The sequence below is a fragment of the Oncorhynchus masou genome, chromosome 19, assembly GCF_036934945.1.
Source record: "Oncorhynchus masou masou isolate Uvic2021 chromosome 19, UVic_Omas_1.1, whole genome shotgun sequence".
Taxonomy (NCBI): Eukaryota; Metazoa; Chordata; class Actinopteri; order Salmoniformes; family Salmonidae; genus Oncorhynchus; species Oncorhynchus masou.
The window spans coordinates 36265044-36289690 of NC_088230.1; the positions used below are offsets into that span (position 1 = coordinate 36265044).

The following is a 24647-nucleotide window of genomic DNA, read 5'->3' on the forward strand; positions in this document are numbered from 1 at the left end:
GGAGAGAGAGGGAGGGATGAGGAGAGAGAGGGAGGGATGGGGAGAGAGGGATGTGGAGAGAGAGGGAGGGATGAGGAGAGAGAGGGAGGGATGAGGAGAGAGGGGGAGGGATGAGGGAGAGTGATGGGGAGAGAGAGAGAGTGATGAGGAGAGAGAGGGAGGGAGAGAGAGGGAGGGATGAGGAGAGAGAGGGCGGGATGAGGAGAGAGAGGTAGGGATGAGGACAGAGGGATGGGGAGAGAGAGGGAGGGATGGGGAGAGAGAGGGAGGGATGAGGAGAGAGAGGGAGGGATGGGGAGAGAGGGATGTGGAGAGAGAGGGAGGGATGAGGAGAGAGAGAGAGGGATGAGGAGACAGGGGGAGGGATGAGGCAGTGATGGGGAGAGAGAGAGAGGGATGAGGAGAGAGAGGGAGGGATGGGGAGAGAGAGGGAGGGATGAGGAGAGAGGGATGGGGAGAGAGAGGGAGGGATGGGGAGAGAGAGGGAGGGATGAGGAGAGAGGGATGGGGAGAGAGGGAGGGATGAGGAGAGAGAAAGAGGGAGAAAGAATGGAGGAAGAGAGAGTGTGTGAGAGATGAGAAATAGTCCAATGACCTGTGTTTTAAAGGTATAGATGACCTCATCAATGACCTGTGTTTTAAAGGTATCGATGGCGTCATCAATGACTGGGCGGCAGGTAGCCTAGTGGTTAGAGCGTTGGGCCAGTAACTGAAAGGTTGCTAGATTGAATCCCAGAGCTGAGAAGGTACAAATCTGTTGTTCTGCCCCTGAACAGGCAGTTAACCCACTGTTCCTAGGCCATCATTGTAAATAAGAATTTGTTCTTAACTGACTTGCCTAGTTACATTTTAAAAAATGACCTGTGTTTTAAAGGTATGTCTGAGAGACTGACTGGCAGCCTGACTGAATGACTGGCTGACTGTCTGGATTCAGAGGGGGCTCTGTCAGTCTGGAGTCAAATGAGGCTCTGTCAGTCTGGAGTCAAATGAGGCTCTGTCAGTCTGGAGTCAAATGAGGCTCTGTCAGTCTGGAGTCAAATGAGGCTCTGTCAGTCGGGAGAGAGGGGCTGGAGGAGAAGATTGCTGGGTTACTGAAGAGTCAATAGGGGAATGTTTCCCAAATGGCACCCTATTCCCTATATAGCGCACCACTTTAGACCAGAGCCCTATTCCCTATACAGTGCGCCATTTTAGACCAGAGCCCTATTCCCTTTTCAATGACGGCCTGGGAACAGTGGGTTAACCCCCTGTTCAGGGGCAGAACGACAGATTTGTACCTTGTCAGCTCGGGGGTTTGAACTCGCAACCTTCCGGTTACTAGTCCAACGCTCCAACGCTCTAACCACTAGGCTACCTGCCGCCCAGTCATTGATGACGCCATCGATACCTTTAAAACAGATCATTGATGAGGTCATCTATACCTTTAAAACACTCAACCATTGTCTCCTTCAGCAGCGCGCCATTCAAACTAAGCAAAAGTTTTCTAGAACACTGTCTTTTAAAGCAGAGAAACAATTTGAGTTTCCTGGAAGAAGAAAACTAAATAATTGAATGCCTTTTTGAGTGCTCAGTCTCCGTTAGTGAGGGCTTCAAAGTCTCTGTCAGTTGGAAGTAGGGGCTTCCAGGAAGAGCTGAGAAGATTGGAGTTGCGGAGCTGTGCCTGTTAGGTCCTAAAAGACTTCTGTCAGCTTGACGAAGAGAAGAATGTGTCTACCTGCTGTGAAGGGCTTCTGTGAGATAGGGAGAGAGTGAAGGAGAACTCGAGTTATTTAAGAGTCAGATAGTGAATGGGGGAAAGAAAGATGTCTGCCTAGTTCAGAAGCACTCAGACCGTACAGTCCACAGACCACCGTTCCGAGACGGAGAGGTGTCCCGCAGGTGCCAGCCCGTTGAAACATAATGAGGATGATACATAGAAAAGAAAGGTACAGCTCATTTTAACCAGCTCAGTGGTTGCCCATCCTCCTGCTTTCAGAGACATTTAAATACATACAGTATGGCAAAACCTTATGTGTGGACAGCCTTTTTCAAAACAAGTCTCAATGCCCATACAGACCAGCAGTGCATATTGGAGCCGATTCTGACCCGAGTTAAGAGCACGAAAATGAAACGTAAATCCCTTTTGTGCACTTTTCTTTTCGTGCGTATTCTGACCTTGACATTACCGTGAAACTTCAGCATGAGAATAGAGTGCTATTCATCTTAGTTTGGGGGTGAAGAACAAATAAATTAAGGTGTCTTACAGGTAAGCCGTTTTCTTACCTTGACATACTGTGAAACTTCTGTTAATAACCCAGTAGTCTATTAGAGACAGGCTTCTATTAGAGACAGGCTTCTATTAGAGACAGGCTTCTATTAGAGACAGGCTTCTATTAGAGACGGGCTTCTATTAGAGACAGGCTTCTATTAGAGACAGGCTTCTATTAGAGACAGGCTTCTATTAGAGACAGGCTTCTATTAGAGACAGGCTTCTATTAGAGACAGGCTTCTATTAGAGACAGGCTTCTATTAGAGACAGGCTTCTATTAGAGACAGGCTTCTATTAGAGACGGGCTTCTATTAGAGACGGGCTTCTATTAGAGACAGGCTTCTATTAGAGACGGGCTTCTATTAGAGATGGGCTTCTATTAGAGACGGGCTTCTATTAGAGACGGGCTTCTATTAGAGACGGGCTTCTATTAGAGACGGCTTCTATTAGAGACAGGTTTCTATTAGAGACAGGCTTCTATTAGAGACAGGCTTCTATTAGAGACAGGCTTCTATTAGAGACGGCTTCTATTAGAGACAGGCTTCTATTAGAGACAGGCTTCTATTAGAGACGGCTTCTATTAGAGACAGGCTTCTATTAGAGACGGGCTTCTATTAGAGACGGGCTTCTATTAGAGACGGGCTTCTATTAGAGACGGCTTCTATTAGAGACAGGCTTCTATTAGAGACAGGCTTCTATTAGAGACGGCTTCTATTAGAGACGGGCTTCTATTAGAGACGGGCTTCTATTAGAGACGGGCTTCTATTAGAGACGGCTTCTATTAGAGACGGGCTTCTATTAGAGACGGGCTTCTATTAGAGACGGGCTTCTATTAGAGACGGGTTTCTATTAGAGACGGGCTTCTATTAGAGACGGGCTTATATTAAAGACGGGCTTCTATTAGAGACGGGCTTCTATTAGAGACGGGCTTCTATTAGAGACGGGTTTCTATTAGAGACGGGCTTCTATTAGAGACGGGCTTCGATTAGAGACGGGCTTCTATTAGAGACGGGCTTCTATTAGAGACAGGCTTCTATTAGAGACGGGCTTCTATTAGAGACGGGCTTCTATTAGAGACGGGCTTCTATTAGAGACGGGCTTCTATTAGAGACGGGTTTCTATTAGAGACGGGCTTCTATTAGAGACGGGCTTATATTAAAGACGGGCTTCTATTAGAGACGGGCTTCTATTAGAGACGGGCTTCTATTAGAGACGGGTTTCTATTAGAGACGGGCTTCTATTAGAGACGGGCTTCGATTAGAGACGGGCTTCTATTAGAGACGGGCTTCTATTAGAGACAGGCTTCTATTAGAGACGGGCTTCTATTAGAGACGGGCTTCTATTATAGACGGGCTTCTATTAGAGACCGGCTTCTATTAGAGACAGGCTTCTATTAGAGACAGGCTTCTATTAGAGACAGGCTTCTATTATAGACAGGCTTCTATTAGAGACAGCATTTAATCAATGTCTTCATTTCCTGCACTAAAATGTTATCATTTACACACTCTCGCGTTTCTTTTGTCTTCGTATGCCTCTATAAAAAATAAAAGGTTTATTTGACTGTGCATTTTCGTCAGTTCTTTTTTTTGCCACTAGATCGGCTGATTTCCAGGGTACTATACTCCCAAAGTTTTTGACTGGTTTTTGTGCTTGCCAGTTAGCTAGCAGTTCTCAGCAGTTAGCAACCAATGGCTAGCAGTTTCTTACTGGCGATAGAAATGGATGATTGCCATAATTTTTTAGAGTCATTACTTAATTATTTATTGTAACAAATAAAACATTATAGCTTATAAACAATTCATGGAAATGTATGGTAATTCACGACAATTCATAGTAATTCATGGTAATTTGTGGTAATTCCCAGCAATTCCCGGTAATTCATGGTAATTCGTGGTAATTTGTGGTAATTCACAGTAATTTGTGGTAATTCATGGTAATTCATGGTAATCTCGTAAACAATTCATTTAGACCCGGCATTTATTTGGGGCTCTCGAGTGGTGCAACGGTCTAAGGCACTGCATCGCAGTGCTAGAGGCGTCACTACAGACCCTGGTCTCAACCGGCCGTGATCAGGAGTTCTTAACTGACTTGCCTAGTTAAATAACGGTTAAACATTTGAATTTATTTGAAACAGCCGTTTATTTGCTGAAATGTGTGCCGTTGCCCAGCTGTTAAAAAGGGACAGGTGGCGATTTAAGACTGCGCTTAGTTTAAGTTTCACAGTAATTCCCTAATAATTCCACCACCTTTAACTAGTGAGGAAACCACGAATCTAGCAAACCTACCGGTTCCAAGTGGACATCTCCTTTCTGATAGAAACAATACCATTCTGCATGCACTGTACGTTACACCGTGATAACAGCTAGGTAAAGGAGTCATCCCTTTGGATAAGAGGATTGTGAATATATCAATGACACTTGTTTGTTTTTGATCTATTTGACCTTATAAATCGTTGGAGACGTGAAACCAGTCATGTGGCAGCAAACTTAACCATATCAACATATACATTTTCCTACAGTGAAGTTTATGAAATGCTGTGCCATTATGCAGAATTTAAATTGTACGCCCTTTTAACTTTCAGGGATGGGCACTCTCGAATGTCTTAATGATAGACTATCCTGAACTTCTCTCTCTCTGTAACGGTTTTCTTCTGGTGAAAGAGAGGCGGACCAAAATGCAGCGTGGTTAGTTTTGTACATCTTTAATAAAGATGTAAATACAACAATGTGCAAAACAAGAAATGTGAACAAACCGAAACAGTCCTATCTGGTTCCACAAAGACATGAACAATCACCCACAAGAGACCTAAAGAATATGGCTTATATTATCAGTGGGCTTAATAACAACACATATTCAACTGACAATTTACTGTTAGTTCCCTTCAAATTGTTATAGCCTACATTATCATCCAGTTGAGTTATTAGTTCCTCTGTAAACGCCGTCACGACCGTGTGGTTGTTGCTGAGGATCATTAGTAATTATTATATTTTTCTTCAGTTCCTGTCAGTTCGTATAGCCTACATTATCATTCCCTGTAATTACATTGTTTCGTTTACCTTAATTTGCTTCCTCTGTAAACGCTGTCACGTCCGTGTGGTTGTTGCTGATGATCATTAGTAACAGTTGATCATATATAAATAAAAGACATGTTGGATAATTCAGTCAGTTATGGAGCGGAGCGCAGACCAAGCCGTGACAGTCTGAACCCGGAGCATGGCCCCTTTCCTGGCCGTGTCATCACACAGTACCATGGTTAGTGCAGGCGACACACACGGGTATATTCTACTAGTGTACACTATCCTCCCTATTATAATTCTACGTAAACCAATCTTACAACATTACCATGGGTTACCATGGGTTACCATGGGTTACCATGGGTTAAAGAAATTAATGTGACACATTTCAGAATGAACCAAACCACTGCTTTATTTCTTTAGTGTGTAAAGGCTCTCCAAACCATTTAAAAAAAAATGTATTACTCATAAATACTTTCCTAACCCTAAATAATTCACAAGATCAGACTATTCTTAAATCTACCGATTTGGTGCTGAAACAGAGACAAATATGGATATATTTAGATGGCTTTCTTTTATTGATCTTTAATATTAGTCCAGTGAGTCTGTCGACAAAATTGTAACTAAAACACACCATATTTAAAGGGACGACTTAAGATAAAAGTAGTGACGACCCTTTTGAATGAAAACTCCTCCAGGAAATCTGTTGGCCAGCAAGTGGTCGGGTTTTCAGCAGTTGAATGGAATTGATTCAGAGTGTGCGAGGTAGCCACACCTACAGAGCGAGTTTTGCAAATGAATAAGCAAAGTCTGATTTACCAAATACTGAGAAGTCCGTAGGAAAGGCGTCCGTGGGAAAGGCGTCCATGGGAAAGGCGTCCGTAGGAAAGGGAAAGGCGTCCGTAGGAAAGGGAAAGGCGTCCGTAGGAAAGGCGTCCGTAGGAAAGGCGTCTGTAGGAAAGGCATCCGTAGGAAAGTCGTCCATAGGAAAGGGAAAGGCGTCAGTAGGAAAGGCGTCCGTAGGAAAGGGAAAGGCGTCCGTAGGAAAGGGAAAGGCGTCCGTAGGAAAAGGAAAGGCGTCCGTAGGAAAGGTGTCCGTAGGAAAGGGAAAGGCATCCGTAGGAAAGGCGTCCGTAGGAAAGGGAAAGGCGTCCGTAGGAAAGGCGTCCGTAGGAAAGGCGTCCGTAGGAAAGGCATCAGTAGGAAAGGCGTCCATAGGAAAGGGAAAGGCATCAGTAGTAAAGGGAAAGGCGTCAGTAGGAAAGGGAAAGGCGTCCGTAGGAAAGGCGTCCGTAGGAAAGGGAAAGGCGTCCGTAGGAAAGGCGTCCGTAGGAAAGGTGTCCGTAGGAAAGGGAAATGTGTCCGTAGGAAAGGGAAAGGCGTCCGTAGGAAAGGGAAAGGTGTCCGTAGGAAAGGGAAAGGCGTCCGTAGGAAAGGGAAAGGCGTCCGTAGGAAAGGCGTCCGTAGGAAAGGGAAAGGCGTTCGTAGGAAAGGGAAAGGCGTCCGTAGGAAAGGGAAAGGTGTCCGTAGGAAAGGGAAAGGCGTCAGTAGGAAAGGCGTCCGTAGGAAAGGGAAAGGCGTCAGTAGAAAAGGCGTCCGTAGGAAATGCGTCCGTAGGAAAGGCGTCCGTAGGAAAGGCGTCCGTAGGAAAGGCGTCCGTAGGAAAGGTGTCCGTAGGTAAGGCGCCCGTAGGAAAGGGAAAGGCGTCCGTAGGAAAGGGAAAGGCGTCCGTAGGAAAGGGAAAGGCGTCCGTAGGAAAGGGAAAGGCGTCCGTAGGAAAGGGAAAGGCGTCAGTAGGAAAGGGAAAGGCGTCCGTAGGAAAGGCGTCCGTAGGAAAGGGAAAGGCGTCAGTAGGAAAGGGAAAGGCGTCCGTAGGAAAGGCGTCCGTAGGAAAGGAAAAGGCGTCCGTAGGAAAGGGAAAGGCGTCCGTAGGAAAGAGAAAGGTGTCCGTAGGAAAGGCTTCCGTAGGAAAGGCGTCCGTAGGAAAGGGAAAGGCGTCCGTAGGAAAGGGAAAGGCGTCCGTAGGAAAGGCGTCCGTAGGAAAGGCGTCCGTAGGAAAGGCGTCCGTAGGAAAGGGAAAGGTGTCCGTAGGAAAGGGAAAGGCGTCCGTAGGAAAGGCGTCCGTAGGAAAGGCGTCCGTAGTAAAGGGAAAGGCGTCCGTGGGAAAGGCGTCCGTGGGAAAGGCGTCCGTAGGAAAGGCGTCAGTAGGAAAGGTGTCAGTAGGAAAGGCGTCCGTAGGAAAGGTGTCAGTAGGAAAGGGAAAGGCGTCCGTAGGAAAGGCGTCCGTAGGAAAGGAAAGGTGTCCGTAGGAAAGGGAAAGGCGTCCGTAGGAAAGGGAAAGGCGTCCGTGGGAAAGGCGTCCGTGGGAAAGGCGTCCGTAGGAAAGGCGTCAGTAGGAAAGGCGTCAGTAGGAAAGGCGTCCGTAGGAAAGGGAAAAAGGCGTCCGCAGGAAAGGCGTCCGTAGGAAAGGGAAAGGCATCCGTAGGAAAGGGAAAGGCGTCCGTAGGAAAGGGAAAGGTGTCCGTAGGAAAGGCGTCCGTAGGAAAGGGAAAGGCGTCCGTAGGAAAGGGAAAGGCGTCAGTAGGAAAGGGAATGGCGTCCGTAGGAAAGGCGTCAGTAGGAAAGGGAAAGGCGTCCGTAGGAAAGGGAAAGGTGTCCGTAGGAAAGGGAAAGGTGTCCGTAGGAAAGGGAAGGTGTCCGTAGGAAAGGGAAGGGTGTCCGTAGGAAAGGGAAAGGCGTCCGTAGGAAAGGGAAAGGTGTCCGTAGGAAAGGGAAGGTGTCCGTAGGAAAGGGAAAGGTGTCCGTAGGAAAGGGAAAGGCGTCCGTAGGAAAGGCGTCCGTAGGAAAGGGAAAGGTGTCCGTAGGAAAGGGAAAGGTGTCCGTAGGAAAGGGAAAGGCGTCCGTAGGAAAGGGAAAGGTGTCCGTAGGAAAGGGAAAGCTGTCCGTAGGAAAGGGAAAGGCGTCCGTAGGAAAGGTGTCAGTAGGAAAGGGAAAGGCGTCCGTAGGAAAGGCGTCCGTAGGAAAGGGAAAGGCGTCCGTAGGAAAGGCGTCCGTAGGAAAGGCGTAAATTCCTATGTCTGAATCGGCCCCATAATTATAATAATGTATATATTTAATATAATGGAGGATATGAAAATACAGAATTGAGACTTGTCTTGAAAATGGCACGAGCTGAAATACCAATTATAAAAGTCCTTTATTCTCCTCTGTTTTCATGTGCAGTTTTCTATCATAGCAGCTCAAGGGGGACTCCTTCAACTATGGACATGCGGATGTATTATTTTTCATTAGTGCACTAGACAGAGATGGAGTAGAGAGAAGGAGGGCGGGAGAGGATGGTGGGAGTAGGGAAGGAGGGAGAGAGAGGATAGTGGGAGTAGGGAAGGAGGGAGAGAGGATGGTGGGAGTAGGGAAGGAGGGAGAGAGAGGATGGTGGGAGTAGGGAAGGAGGGAGAGAGAGGATGGTGGGAGTAGGGAAGGAGGGAGAGAGAGGATGGTGGGAGTAGGGAAGGAGGGAGAGAGAGGATGATGGGAGTAGGGAAGGAGGGAGAGAGGATGGTGGGAGTAGGGAAGGAGCCAGGAGGGATGGTGGGAGTAGGGAAGGAGGGAGAGAGAGAATGGTGGGAGTAAGGAAGGAGGGAGAGAGAGAATGGTGGGAGTAGGGAAGGAGCCAGGAGGGATGGTGGGAGTAGGGAAGGAGGGAGAGAGAGGATGATGGGAGTAGGGAAGGAGGGAGAGAGGATGGTGGGAGTAGGGAAGGAGCCAGGAGGGATGGTGGGAGTAGGGAAGGAGGGAGAGAGGATGGTGGGAGTAGGGAAGGAGGAATAGAGGGTGGTGGGAGTAGGGAAGGAGCCAGGAGGGATGGTGGGAGTACTGAAGGAGGGAGAGAGAGGATGGTGGGAGTAGGGAAGGATCCCGGAGGGATGGTGGGAGTAGGGAAGGAGGGAGTGAGGATGGTGGGAGTAGGGAAGGAGCCAGGAGGGATGGTGGGAGTAGGGAAGGAGGGAGAGAGAGGGTGATGGGAGTAGGGAAGGAGGGAGCGAGGATGGTGGGAGTAGGGAAGGAGGGAGAGAGGATGGTGGGAGTAGAGAAGGAGCCAGGAGGGATGGTGGGAGTAGGGAAGGAGGGAGAGAGGATGATGGGAGTAGGGAAGGAGGGAGAGAGGATGGTGGGAGTAGGGAAGGAGCCAAGAGGGATGGTGGGAGTAGGGAAGGAGGGAGAGAGGATGGTGGGAGAAGGGAAGGAGGGAGCGAGGATGGTGGGAGTAGGGAAGGAGCCAGGAGGGATGGTGGGAGTAGGGAAGGAGGGAGAGAGAGGATGGTGGGAGTAGGGAAGGAGGGAGCGAGGATGGTGGGAGTAGGGGAAGGAGCCAGGAGGGATGGTGGGAGTAGGGAAGGAGGGAGAGAGGATGTGGGAGTAGGGAAGGAGGGAGAGAGAGGATGGTGGGAGTAGGGAAGGAGGGAGAGAGAGGATGGTGGGAGTAGGGAAGGAGGGAGAGAAAGGATGGTGGGAGTAGGGAAGGAGGGATAGAGAGGATGGTGGGAGTAGGGAAGGAGGGAGAGAAAGGATGGTGGGAGTAGGGAAGGAGCCAGGAGGGATGGTGGGAGTAGGGAAGGAGGGAGAGAGGATGGTGGGAGTAGGGAAGGAGGGAGAGAAAGGATGGTGGGAGTAGGGAAGGAGGGAGAGAGGATGGTGGGAGTAAGGAAGGAGGGAGAGGGAGGATGGTGGGAGTAGGGAAGGAGCCAGGAGGGATGGTGGGAGTACGGAAAGAGGGAGAGAGAGGATGGTGGGAGTAGGGAAGGAGGTAGAGAGGATGGTGGGAGTAGGGAAGGAGGGAGAGAGAGGATGGTGGGAGTAGGGAAGGAAGGAGAGAGGATGGTGGGAGTAGGGAAGGAGCCAGGAGGGATGGTGGGAGTAGGGAAGGAGGGAGAGAGGATGGTGGGAGTAGGGAAGGAGGGAGAGAGAATGGTGGGAGTAGGGAAGGAGCCAGGAGGGATGGTGGGAGTAGGGAAGGAGGGAGAGAGAGGATGGTGGGAGTAGGGAAGGAGCCAGGAAGGATGGTGGGAGTAGGGAAGGAGGGAGAGAGGATGGTGGGAGTAGGGAAGGAGGGAGAGAGGATGGTGGGAGTAGGGAAGGAGCCAGGAGGGATGGTGGGAGTAGGGAAGGAGGGAGAGAGGATGGTGGGAGTAGGGAAGGAGGGAGCGAGGATGGTCGGAGTAGGGAAGGAGCCAGGAGGGATGGTGGGAGTAGGGAAGGAGGGAGAGAGAGGATGGTGGGAGTAGGGAAGGAGGGAGAGAGGATGGTGGGAGTAGGGAAGGAGGGAGAGAGGATGGTGGGAGTAGGGAAGGAGCCAGGAGGGATGGTGGGAGTAGGGAAGGAGGGAGAGAGAGGATGGTGGGAGTAGGGAAGGAGCCAGGAAGGATGGTGGGAGTAGGGAAGGAGGGAGAGAGGATGGTGGGAGTAGGGAAGGAGCCAGGAGGGATGGTGGGAGTAGGGAAGGAGGGAGAGAGGATGGTGGGAGTAGGGAAGGAGGGAGCGAGGATGGTCTGAGTAGGGAAGGAGCCAGGAGGGATGGTGGGAGTAGGGAAGGAGGGAGAGAGAGGATGGTGGGAGTAGGGAAGGAGGGAGCAAGGATGGTGGGAGTAGGGAAGGAGCCAGGAGGGATGGTGGGAGTAGGGAAAGGTGGGAAGGAGGGAGAGTAGGGAAGGAGGGAGAGAGGATGGTGGGAGTAGGGAAGGAGGGAGAGAGAGGATGATGGGAGTAGGGAAGGAGGGAGAGAGGATGGTGGGAGTAGGGAAGGAGGGAGAGAGAGGATGGTGGGAGTAGGGAAGGAGTGAGAGAGAGGATGGTGGGAGCAGGGAAGGAGGGAGAGAGGATGGTGGGAATAGGGAAGGTAGGGAGAGAAAGGATGGTGGGAGTAGGGAAGGAGGGAGAGAGAGGATGGTGGGAGTAGAGAAGGAGGGAGAGAAAGGATGGTGGGAGTAGGGAAGGAGCCAGGAGGGATGGTGGGAGTAGGGAAGAGGGAGAGAGAGGATGGTGGGAGTAGGGAAGGAGGGAGAGAAAGGATGGTGGGAGTAGGGAAGGAGCCTGGAGGGATGGTAGGAGTATGGAAGGAGCCAGGAGGGATGGTGGAAGTAGGGAAGGAGGGAGAGAGGATGGTGGGAGTAGGGAAGGAGGGAGAGAGAGAATGGTGGGAGTAGGGAAGGAGGGAGAGAGGATGGTGGGAGTATGTAAGGAGGGAGAGAGGGTGGTGAGAGTAGGGAATGTAGCCAGGAGGGATGGTGGGAGTAGGGAAGGAGGGAGAGAGAGAATGGTGGGAGTAGGGAAGGAGGGAGAGAGAGAATGGTGGGAGTAGGGAAGGAGGGAGAGAGAGGATGGTGGGAGTAGGGAAGGAGGGAGCGAGAGGATGGTGGGAGTAGGGAAGGAGCCAGGAGGGATGGTGGGTTACGTGAAGTGAAGTACCAGTTTTTGTGTGTGTGTGTGTGTGTGTGTGTGTGTGTGTGTGTGTGTGTGTGTGTGTGTGTGTGTGTGTGTGTGTGTGTGTGATGAGTCACAAGCTCTGGGATGTGTGTGGAATACCAGTGGCACGTCACACCTGTTGCTAAAATGTATCTGTCCTCTCGGTGCCCCTCAGTCCTGCCTCTGCCCTCCAGTTCAAATAGATTGTTTTGACAAGGTGATTGTTAAGGCAACTGGAAAAGACAGAAGGGCATGTAATATCGATCATTTTTTCAATGTTGTTTATTCCTGACTGTTTTCCAAAAAGCTCTTCCAAAACTCACACATGATATTTCACTGTATTACATTTTCTTACCTTCCCTTATACTGTAAAACCATCACACATTATCCAGTCTAAACACTCTCTCCTTCCCTCTCCCTCCTCTCCTGTCTCTCCCTCTCTCTCCTCCCCTCTCCCTCCTCTCCTGTCTCTCCCTCCCTCCCTCTCTCTGTCGCCCCTCTTCCTCCCCCTCCCTTCCCCTCTTCACCCCCCTCCCTCTGTTTCTCTTTCTCTCTCGCTCCCTCTCCCTCCCTCTCTCTCCCTCTCACAGGCAATGGTACTGTTTTATGGTGTACCTGCTGTACCAGTGTCTTCAAGTCGGTGACCAGTCGCTTCATTAAGAACCTGGCGTGCTCAGGGATCTGTGCGGGTCTGGTGTGTGTTCCCTTTGACGTGGCTCTAGGGGCCAGCCCTCGCTGCTGCTGGTGGCTACACACTCTGCTGCTCTGCAAGGCCCTGAAGTTCCTCCACAAACTCTTCTGTTCCGTCACCGTGCTCAGCTTCGCTGCCATCGCACTCGACAGGTGGGTGATTGCAGGAAAATCAAACTGCACTGCTGGTTGCTGCAACATATTGCTTACTGGTCCCATCTGTTCAGATCTGTCTGGGGGGGGCACTGCTTACTGGTCCCATCTGTTGTTCAGATCTGTCTGGGGGGGGGGCACTGCTTACTGGTCCCATCTGTTCAGATCTGTCTGGGGGTGGCACTGCTTACTGGTCCCATCTGTTGTTCAGATCTGTCTGGGGGGGGGCACTGCTCACTGGTCGCATCTGTTCAGATCTTTCCGGGGGGCACTGCTTACTGGTCCCATCTGTTCAGATCTGTCTGGGGGGGCACTGCTTACTGGTCACATCTGTTCAGATCTGTCTGGGGGGGCATTGCTTACTGGTCCCATTTGTTCAGATCTGTCTGGGGGGGGCACTGCTTACTGGTCCCATCTGTTCAGAACTGTCTGGGGGGGCACTGCTTACTGGTCCCATCTGTTCAGATCTGTCTGGGGGGCACTGCTTACTGATCCCATCTGTTCAGAACTGTCTGGGGGGGCACTGCTTACTGATCCCATCTGTTCAGAACTGTCTGGGGGGCACTGCTTACTGATCCCATCTGTTCAGATCTGTCTGGGGGGCATTGCTTACCGATCCCATCTGTTCAGATCTGTCTGGGGGGGCACTGCTTACTGATCCCATCTGTTCAGATCTGTCTGGGGGGGGGCACTGCTTACCGATCCCATCTGTTCAGATCTGTCTGGGGGGACTGCTAGCGGTTGATACTTGCCTGACATTTCGGCGCAGTAATAAAGCACATGTCCTGTGTTCATGCTTTTATTTATTTATACATGTGGAACACCACACAGTGGGGATACGGCTTGATCTTGTAAACACAGACCTTTAAACGACCCCCCCGTGCATGCCACTACGCCACTATTTCAACATCATTTCCTGTCGTTTAGTTTCCACATCCTCCAAAGAATGACGACGGCTACTTATACATATTCATGAACTGGGTCTGGCTTGTCAGTGTTGCTAGCTATCTTGCTGACTTTGTCTAGCTAGCTAATATTACCGGTTGTTGCTGTTTTTTGTTAATACACTTCATTCAAAAGATTAGCCAGCTGGTTCTATGGCTGGTTCTGGAGCTGGATTTGTCATAAGCATTAATTTAGGGAAAACTTCACCACAGATGGAAACCACTGGCCTGTCGTTAACTTCACCACAGATGGCCTGTCGTTATCTTCACCACAGATGGAAACCACTGGCCTGTCTTTAACTTCACCACAGATGGAAACCACTGGCCTGTCGTTAACTTCACCACAGATGGAAACCACTGGCCTGTCTTTAACTTCACCACAGATGGAAACCACTGGCCTGTCGTTAACTTCACCACAGATGGAAACCACAGACCTGTCGTTAACTTCACCACAGATGCAAACCACTGGCCTGTCGTTAACTTCACCACAGATGGAAACCACTGGCCTGTCTTTGTTATTTCCAACGTTTTGGCGTCTTCCGTAAATTGCGGCCATGAATCTGCCATAGAAATAGTTTGAAATAATAAGATGATCTATGGCTGGTTATGGATCTGGATTTGTCATAAGCATTGTGTTTCTACATTGTAATGGACGCGCTGCAACCTTTTGTAATTAGACCGCTGGTAGGCTGCTGGTAGACTGCTGGTAGACTGCTGGTAGACTGCTGGTAGACTGCAGGCAGGCTGCTGGTAGACTGCTGGTAGACTGCTGGTAGATTGCTGGTAGACCGCTGGTAGGCTGCTGGCAGGCTGCTGGTAGACTGCTGGTAGACTGCTGGTAGGCTGCTGGTAGGCTGCTGGTAGACTGCTGGTAGGCTGCTGGTAGACCGCTGGTAGGCTGCTGGTAGACTGCTGGTAGACTGCTGGTAGGCTGCTGGTAGACTGCTGGTAGACTGCTGGTAGACTGCTGGTAGGCTGCTGGTAGGCTGCTGGTAGACTGCTGGTAAGCTGCTGGTAGACTGCTGGTAAGCTGCTGGTAGACTGCTGGTAGATGGCTGGCAGGCTGCTAGTAGACTGCTGGTAGGCTGCTGGTAGACTGCTGGTAGGCTGCTGGTAGGCTGCTGGTAGACTGCTGGTAGACTGCTGGTAGACTGCTTGTAAGCTGCTGGTAGACTGCTGGTAGACTGCTGGTAGGCTGCTGGTAGGCTGCTGGTAGACTGCTGGTAAGCTGCTGGTAGACTGCTGGTAGATGGCTGGCAGGCTGCTAGTAGACTGCTGGTAGGCTGCTGGTAGACTGCTGGTAGGCTGCTGGTAGGCTGCTGGTAGACTGCTGGTAGACTGCTGGTAGACTGCTTGTAAGCTGCTGGTAGACTGCTGGTAGACTGCTGGCAGGCTGCTAGTAGACTGCTGGTAGACTGCTGGTAGGCTGCTGGTAGACTGCTGGTAGGCTGCTGGTAGACTGCTTGTAAGCTGCTGGTAGACTGCTGGTAGACTGCTGGTAGGCTGCTGATAGACTGCTGGTAGACTGCTGGCAGGTTGCTGGTAGACTGCTGGTAGACTGCTGGTAGGCTGCTGGTAGACTGCTGGTAGACTGCTAGTAGACTGCTGGTAGACTGCTGGTAGACTGCTGGTAGGCTGCTGGTAGACTGCTGGTATGCTGCTGGTAGACTGCTGGAAGACTGCTGGTAGGCTGCTGGTAGACTGCTGGTAGACTGCTGGTAGGCTGCTGGTAGACTGCTGAAAGACTGCTGGTAGTCTGCTGGTAGACTGCTGGTAGACTGCTGGCAGACTGCTGGTAGGCTTCGGCTGCGGTGCATCAAAGCCAAGTCAGCCTGTGCTCATGGTTCTCACAGTGAAAGTGAAATGAAAGGCGACAATGACTTCTCATGATCATGCAGACCTCAAATGTCATGTCACTGGAAGTTCCTTGGAATTGTTTTGTTCTTCCGCAGGTGCCTCTTTTCCTCATCTGGATAGACGCCTGTGGTTTCTAGCTGACGTTACACCTATTAAAGCAGTGGAGCGTGCAGTGAAGCAACACTTTAATGGTCTTAACCATTCATATTGGGGCGACGGGGTCTTCTATATGGGCCCCCGAGTGGCGCAGTGGTCTAAGACACTGCATCACAGCGCACTGCAGTACCTGGTTCGATTCCAGGCTGCATCACATCTTCTACACCTGCATTGCTTGCTGTTTGGGGTTTGAGGGTGGGTTTCTGTACAGCACCTTGAGATATCAGCTGATGTACAAAGGGCTATATAAATACATTTTATTTTATTTTATTTGATCACATCCAGCCATGATCCCGGAGTCCCATAGGGCAGCTAGTTAAATAACTAGTTAAATAAAGGTTCAATTATTATTTTTTAAATATATCTTATGTGAAGATAATGTGATAACATGTTATGACATGTAAAGTGTTGTGATAACATGTGATAACATGTGATAACATGTGATAACATGTAAAGTGTTGTGATCTTATGTGAAGATAATGTGAAAAAATGTTATGTCATGTAAAGTTTTGTGATAACATGTGATAACATGTGATAACATGTAAAGCAACATGTGATAACATGTAAAGCAACGTGATAACATGAAATGTTACGTGACGTGTTCCATTTTTCACATGATTTCACATCTGAAATTTCACGTGAAAACGTGTTTTATTTTCTGCAAGGATTGAAAACGGAGCGTAAGCTGAAAATACTCTGTATGTCATATCACAGGAAAAGACATTCACACAAAATTGCACGAAGTAGGCAGTTCGGATTTTTCACTTCAAATATATCACACTTTGACTAAAACGATTGCTGATTGACTTAAATCGTTGTGCAACATCATGGGTAAGCTCTGGCCGTCGTCTTTCAGCTCCAAAAAGTGGATTTCTACTGGTATGGGCGTTTTAACACTGAAAACAGTATAATCTGTTTTTGTACCAGATAAAACTTCCCTCTATCTCTACTCACCCCGTGTGGTTTGGAGATGGGCTGTAATTGATGCAGAATGTGTATTCCACTCTGCCTGGTGCTGTTTGTCTCTCCTGCAGAGCTCCCTGTTCTGAGCTGCAGCCAAAATAACTGACAGTCCACAGGGAGGGACTCTCTCCCTGACACTCACAGCTACACTCCATTCTACACTCACAGCTACACTCCATTCTATACTCACAGCTACACTCCATTCTACACTCTCAGCTACACTCCATTCTAAACTCGCAGCTACACTCCATTCTACACTCTCAGCTACACTCCATTCTACACTCTCAGCTACACTCCATTCTACACTCTCAGCTACACGCCATTCTACACTCACAGCTACACTCCATTCTAAACTCACAGCTACACTCCATTCTATACCCACAGCTACACTCCATTCTACACTCCATTCTACACTCACAGCTCCACTCCATTCTATACTCACAGCTCCACTCCATTCTATACTCACAGCTACACTCCATTCTATACTCACAGCTACACTCCATTCTATACTCACAGCTACACTCCATTCTAAACTCACAGCTACACTCCATTCTACACTCACAGCACCACTCCATTCTATACTCACAGCTCCACTCCATTCTATACTCACAGCTCCACTCCATTCTATACTCACAGCTCCACTCCATTCTAAACTCACAGCTACACTCCATTCTACACTCACAGCTCCACTCCATTCTATACTCACAGCTACACTCCATTCTATACTCACAGCTACACTCCATTCTACACTCACAGCTACACTCCATTCTACACTCACAGCTACACTCCATTCTACACTCATAGCTACACTCCATTCTACACTCACAGCTACACTCCATTCTATACCCACAGCTACACTCCATTCTACACTCACAGCTACACTCCATTCTACACTCACAGCTACACTCCATTCTAAACTCACAGCTACACTCCATTCTAAACTCACAGCTACACTCCATTCTACACTCCATTCTATACTCTCAGCTACACTCCATTCTACACTCACAGCTACACTCCATTCTACACTCACAGCTACACTCCATTCTAAACTCACAGCTACACTCCATTCTATACCCACAGCTACACTCCATTCTATACTCAGAGCTACACTCCATTCTATACTCACAGCTACACTCCATTCTATACTCACAGCTACACTCCATCCTAAACTCACAGCTACACTCCATTCTAAACTCACAGCTACACTCCATTCTACACTCACAGCTACACTCCATTCTATACTCACAGCTCCACTCCATTCTATACTCACAGCTCCACTCCATTCTATACTCACAGCTCCACTCCATTCTATACTCACAGCTACACTCCATTCTACACTCACAGCTCCACTCCATTCTATACTCACAGCTACACTCCATTCTACACTCACAGCTACACTCCATTCTACACTCACAGCTACACTCCATTCTACACTCATAGCTACACTCCATTCTACACTCACAGCTACACTCCATTCTATACCCACAGCTACACTCCATTCTACACTCACTCCATTCTACACCCACAGCTACACTCCATTCTACACTCTCTCCATTCTACACTCACAGCTACACTCCATTCTACACTCACAGCTACACTCCATTCTACACTCACAGCTACACTCCATTCTACACTCATTTACATACATTTACATTTAAGTCATTTAGCAGACGCTCTTATCCAGAGCGACTTACAACACTCACAGCTACACTCCATTCTATACCCACAGCTACACTCCATTCTACACTCAAAGCTACACTCCATTCTACACTCACAACTACACTCCATTCTACACTCACAGCTGCACTCCATTCTACACTCACAGCTACACTCCATTCTACACTCACAGCTACACTCCATTCTACACTCACAGCTCCACTCCATTCTATACTCACAGCTCCACTCCATTCTATACTCACAGCTCCACTCCATTCTATACTCACAGCTACACTCCATTCTAAACTCACAGCTACACTCCATTCTACACTCACAGCTCCACTCCATTCTATACTCACAGCTACACTCCATTCTACACTCCATTCTACACTCACAGCTACACTCCATTCTACACTCACAGCTACACTCCATTCTATACTCACAGCTCCACTCCATTCTATACTCACAGCTCCACTCCATTCTATACTCACAGCTCCACTCCATTCTATACTCACAGATACACTCCATTCTACACTCACAGCTACACTCCATTCTATACTCACAGCTACCCTCCATTCTACACTCACAGCTACACTACATTCTACACTCTCTCCATTCTACGCTCTTTTGCTCTATCACTACACTCTCTTCTTCATCACTGCTTCACTTTCTCTTCCCTCCTCTTCCTTCACCGCTATACTCGATCGCTCGCTCACTCACTCACTCACTCACTCACTCACTCACTCACTCACTCACTCACTCACTCACTCATTCGCCTCTTTCCTCTTCCAAGAAAAGTAAAAAAACACTTGGTTCCCATGTCTGCTTCCCGCTCTCCTCTATGCCATCATCTCTGTGTCACACACACACACACACACACACACACACACACACACACACACACACACACACACACACACACACACACACACACACACACACACACACACACACACACACACACACACACACACACCTATTCACCTACTTACTTACACAAAAATATGTGTATTTTGTCCACATCAGCATCTCCACAGCTCAGTAAGATATCTCTCTCTCTCTCTCTCCTGCTTGCTCCACTTAGCCACACAAAACCCCCACGTATACTCATTCATACTGGAGAAGGTCTTCTGTTCAACCAGTCTAGGGTTCTGTGAATGAGAGCGGGAAACAATGATGGGTTTACTACTATCATTCTTCAGTCTATTTCCATCTTACCTTCTTCTCTTTCCTCTGCAGGGTAGTTTACATGTATATTTGACCCATCTAGTTAGTTAGGTAGGTAGGTAGGTAGGTAGGTAGGTAGGAAGGTAGGTAGCTACAGCGATGTTAGTTTAGATGTATATTTGACCCTTCTAGTTAGTTAGTTAGTTAGTTAGGTAGGTAGGTAGGTAGGTAGGTAGGTAGGTAGGTAGGTAGCTACAGCGATGTTAGTTTACCTCAGGGGTAGGTAGGTAGGTAGGTAGGTAGGTAGGTAGGTAGGTAGGTAGGTAGGTAGGTAGGTAGGTAGGTATGAAGGTAGGTAGGTACAGCGATGTTAGTTTACATAAGGGGTAGGTAGGTAGGTATGTAGGTAGGTAGGTAGGTAGGTAGGTAGGTATGAAGGTGGGTAGCTACAGCGATGTTAGTTTACATCAGGGGTAGGTAGGTAGGTAGGTAGGTAGGTAGGTAGGTAGGAAGGTAGGTAGCTACAGCAATGTTAGTTTACCTCAGGGGTAGGTAGGTAGGTAGGTAGCTACAGCGATGTTAGTTTACATCAGGGGTAGGTAGGTAGGTAGGTAGCTAGCTAGCTACAGCAATGTTAGTTTACCTCAGGGGTAGGTAGGTAGGTAGGTAGGAAGCTACAGCAATGTTAGTTTACCTCAGGGGTAGGTAGGTAGGTAGGTAGGTAGGTAGGTAGGTAGGTAGGTAGCTACTGCAATGTTAGTTTACATCAGGGGTAGGTAGGAAGGTAGGTAGGTAGGTAGGAAGCTACAGCAATGTTAGTTTACCTCAGGGGTAGGTAGGTAGGTAGGTAGGTAGCTACAGCAATGTTAGTTTACCTCAGAGGTAGGTAGGTAGGTAGGTAGGTAGCTACAGCGATGTTAGTTTACATCAGGGGTAGGTAGGTAGGTAGGTAGGTAGGAAGCTACAGCGATGTTAGTTTACATCAGGGGTAGGTAGGTAGGTAGCTACAGCGATGTTAGTTTACATCAGGGGTAGGTAGGTAGGTAGGTAGGTAGCTACAGCGATGTTAGTTTACATCAGGGGTAGGTAGGGAGGTGGGGGGGGGGCAGAAAATAATGATAATAATTTGTACACTGCAAATTGACTAAAACAAGGTCGGAAAATAGATTTTATTTGAAAATAGCAATAATTTCAAACCTTGATTACATTGAGACACGATCACACGTCTTTTTTTATTAGTGGGAATACTTGGGGACATTTGGGGACATTTCCTAAATTAAACTCATTTTTTGATCTACATCGAACACACAAAGCCTTCGTAGTTACTACTGTCCTGATCTACATCGAACACACAAAGCCTTCGTAGTTACTACTGTCCTGATCTATATCGAACACACAAAGCCTTCGTAGTTACTACTGTCCTGATCTATATCGAATACACAAAGCCTTCGTAGTTACCACTGTCCATATCTACATCGAACACACAAAGCCTTCGTAGTTACTACTGTCCTGATCTACATCGAACACATAAAGCCTTCGTAGTTACTACTGTCCTGATCTACATCGAACACACAAAGCCTTTGTAGTTACTACTGTCCTGATATTCATCGAACACACAAAGCCTTTGTAGTTACTACTGTCCTGATCTACATCGAACACACAAAGCCTTCGTAGTTACTACTGTCCTGATCTACATCGAACACACAAAGCCTTCGTAGTTACTACTGTCCTGATCTACATCGAACACACAAAGCCTTCGTAGTTACTACTGTCCTGATCTACATCGAACACACAAAGCCTTCGTAGTTACTACTGTCCTGATCTATATCGAGCACACAAAGCCTTCGTAGTTACTACTGTCCTGATCTATATCGAGCACACAAAGCCTTCGTAGTTACTACTGTCCTGATCTACATCGAACACACAAAGCCTTCGTAGTTACTACTGTCCTGATCTATATCGAGCACACAAAGCCTTCGTAGTTACTACTGTCCTGATCTACATCGAACACACAAAGCCTTCGTAGTTACTACTGTCCTGATCTAACACTCAGAGAACAGAATGCTTACAGTGTATACGTGTTCTTCTGTTGCTTTTGTTTTGACTCAGTTTGTACATGTTAAGAGGCTCAACTCAGTGTGAATGAATGCTCTGCGGTGTGTAACGTTTTCTATCCTCTCCTCCTCTCTAGGTACTACTCTGTCCTCTACCCTCTGGAGAGGAAGATCTCAGACGCCAGGTCACGTGACCTTGTCATCTACATCTGGATCCACGCCACCATCGCCAGCGTACCCGTGTTCGCCTTAACCAACGTTACGGACGTGTATGCAACATCGTCCTGTTCCGACGCCCGCGCCCGCTCCCTGGGTCACATGGTCTACGTGTTGACCTACAACGTAACCACGGTGATCCTTCCGCTCGTTGTCGTTTTCCTGTTAATGGTCCTGATTCGCAGAGCTCTCAACGCCAGCCAGAAGAAGAAGGTGATCATCGCAGCATTAAGAACACCTCAGAACTCCATCTCCATCCCTTATGTCTCTCAACGCGAGGCTGAGCTACATGCTACGTTACTGGCTGTGGTGTTTGCCTTCTCAGCCTGTAGCGCCCCCTATGGGGCGTTGGTGGTATACCGCACTCTTCTCGGGGACGGGGAGGACTTGTCCCCTTCTCTCCATCTCACGGCCATCTGGCTGCCCAAGGTGTCTCTCCTCACCAACCCTCTGCTGTTTCTGACGGTGAACGGCTCGGCTCGACGCTGCCTGTTTGATGTTCTAGTCCGGGTACACAGGCGCTACAGCCGGCGTAACGTGGTCAGCACTGGGGATCTGGGGCTGAGGGGCGAGGCAGGGTTGGGAGGGTCTGGGACCCTGGAGGGGTCTGCTCGCGCTGGGAGCCAGCTCCTGGAGATGTTTAATATCGGACAGCAGCAGATCTTTAGGCCGACCGATGAAGAGGAGGAGGAGGTGGAGAATGAGAGCCCTTCATTAGGGTCAGGGGTGGGGGGCTGTCCTCATCCCAACGAGAACCACCACCAGGCAGGGGGAGGAGGGGGAGGAGGGAGACATGGAGGGAAGGTGGTTCTACAGAAAGAGACCGAACCAACCAGAGAGAGCGTCCCGGTAACTAAAGAACAACCTCCTCTCATATTGCCCGAGGTCTCACCTGTCCGTGCCTGTGCTTACACCTCCTCGTCACAGGTGGCGCCAGCAACCCCCACGGAGCCCGAGGACGCCACCCAGTTTGGGTTCGGGCCATTCGAGCTGCCACCCCAGTGGCTGCCGGAGACCAGGAACAGTAAAAAGAGGCTCCTCCCACCGCTAGGGAACACCCCAGAGGAACTGATCCAAACCAAACAGCCACGTCCAAGGCCAGAACGACGAATCAGCAGGAACAACAAGGTCAGCACCTTCCCCACATCGACCCCTGAACTATAAACCCCGACCTTTGAACTGATGGCCCCTGATCACAGCTATGGGCGGAGGTCAGCATGTGGGTGATTTGTGATCCGTTTTGTGTCAATGACTGGGTACAAAGTCAGTGGAGGAAACCAATTATCTGACCAACCTCCTGACCAACCACCTGATCAACCATCTGACCAACCTCCTGACCAACCATCTGACCAACCACCTGACCAACTATCTGACCAACCACCTGATCAACCATCTGACCAACCACTTGACCAACCACCTGATCAACCATCTGACCAACCACCTGACCAACTATCTGACCAACCACCTGACCAACTATCTGACCAATCACCTGACCAACTATCTGACCAACCACCTGATCAACCATCTGACCAATCACCTGACCAACTATCTGAACAACCACCTGACCAACCACCTGACCAACTATCTGAACAATCACCTGACCAACCACCTGACCAACTATCTGACCAACCACCTGATCAACCACCTGACCAATCACCTGACCAACTATCTGACCAACTATCTGACCAACCACCTGACCAACTATCTGACCAACCACCTGATCAACCATCTAACCAACCTCCTGACCAACCATCTGACCAATCACCTGACCAACCATCTGACCAACCACCTGACCAACTATCTGACCAACCACCTGACCAACTATCTGACCAATCACCTGACCAACTATCTGACCAACCACCTGATCAACCATCTGACCAATCACCTGACCAACTATCTGAACACCCACCTGACCAACCACCTGACCAACCACCTGACCAACCACCTGACCAACTATCTGACCAACCACCTGATCAACCACCTGACCAATCACCTGACCAACTATCTGACCAACTATCTGACCAACCACCTGATCAACCACCTGACCAACCACCTGCCCAAAGGCCCCCTGTAAGAGAGAACAGAAAGTACAACTCCAGAGCTCGATGAGTCTGTCTCATTGTTGATTCTCTCTGTCGTGTAATGCAGTGGTTCCCAAACTTTTATAGTCCCGTACCCCTTCAAACATTCAACCTCCAGCTGTATCCCCTCTAGCACCAGGGTCAGCGCACTCTCAAACGATGTTTTTTGCCATCATTGTAAGCCTGCCACACACACGCACACACACACACACACACACACACACACACACACACACACACACACACACACACACACACACACACACACACACACACACACACACACACACACACACACACACACACACACACACACACACACCATACTATACATTTATTAAACATAAGAATGAGTGTGAGTTTTTGTCACAACCTGGCTCATGGGGAAGTGACAAAGAGCTCTTATAGAACCAGGGCACAAATTATAATATAATAATAATCAATGATCTTGCTCTTTATTTAGAATAACTCACCACAGGTTAATGAGAAGAGTGTGCTTGAAAGGATGCATATAACTCTACAATGTTGGGTTGTATTGGAGAGAGTCTCAGTCTTAAATCACTTTCCACACACAGTCTGTGCCTGTATTTAGTTTTCATGCTAGTGAGGGCCGAGAATCCACTCTCACATTGGTACGTGATTGCAAAGGGCATCAGTGTCTTAACAGTGCGATTAGCCAAGGCAGGATACTCTGAACGCGGCCCAATCCAGATATCTGGCAGTGGCTTCTGATTAAATTACATTTTCACAGAACCGCTTGTTGCAATTTCGATGAGGCTCTCTTGTTCAGATATCGGTAAGTGGACTGGAGGCAGGGCATGAAAGGGATAACGAATCCAGTTGTTTGTCTGTTTTGGAAATGTACCTGCATAAATGATATATCCCATTTGACATTGTCCGTAAGCTTGAGTTCATTTGCACACAAAAGGTCATACAATGATGGAAAGACCTGTGTGTTGTCCGTGTTAATGCAGACAGAAAAGATCTCC

General features: G+C 48.8%; 1 protein-coding gene across 1 annotated transcript in view; it reads left to right on the forward strand.

The window, feature by feature from the left end:
* LOC135505603 (G-protein coupled receptor 176-like) overlaps nt 1-22845 on the forward strand; it is a 30561-nt gene extending 7716 nt beyond the window's left edge. The window contains exons 2-3 of the mRNA XM_064924668.1: nt 12312-12564; nt 21499-22845. Of these exons, the coding sequence (XP_064780740.1) occupies nt 12312-12564; nt 21499-22741 (1496 nt within the window). The 3' untranslated portion in view covers nt 22742-22845. The remainder of the gene's footprint in view (nt 1-12311; nt 12565-21498) is intronic.
* Nucleotides 22846-24647: the final 1802 nt, after the last annotated feature.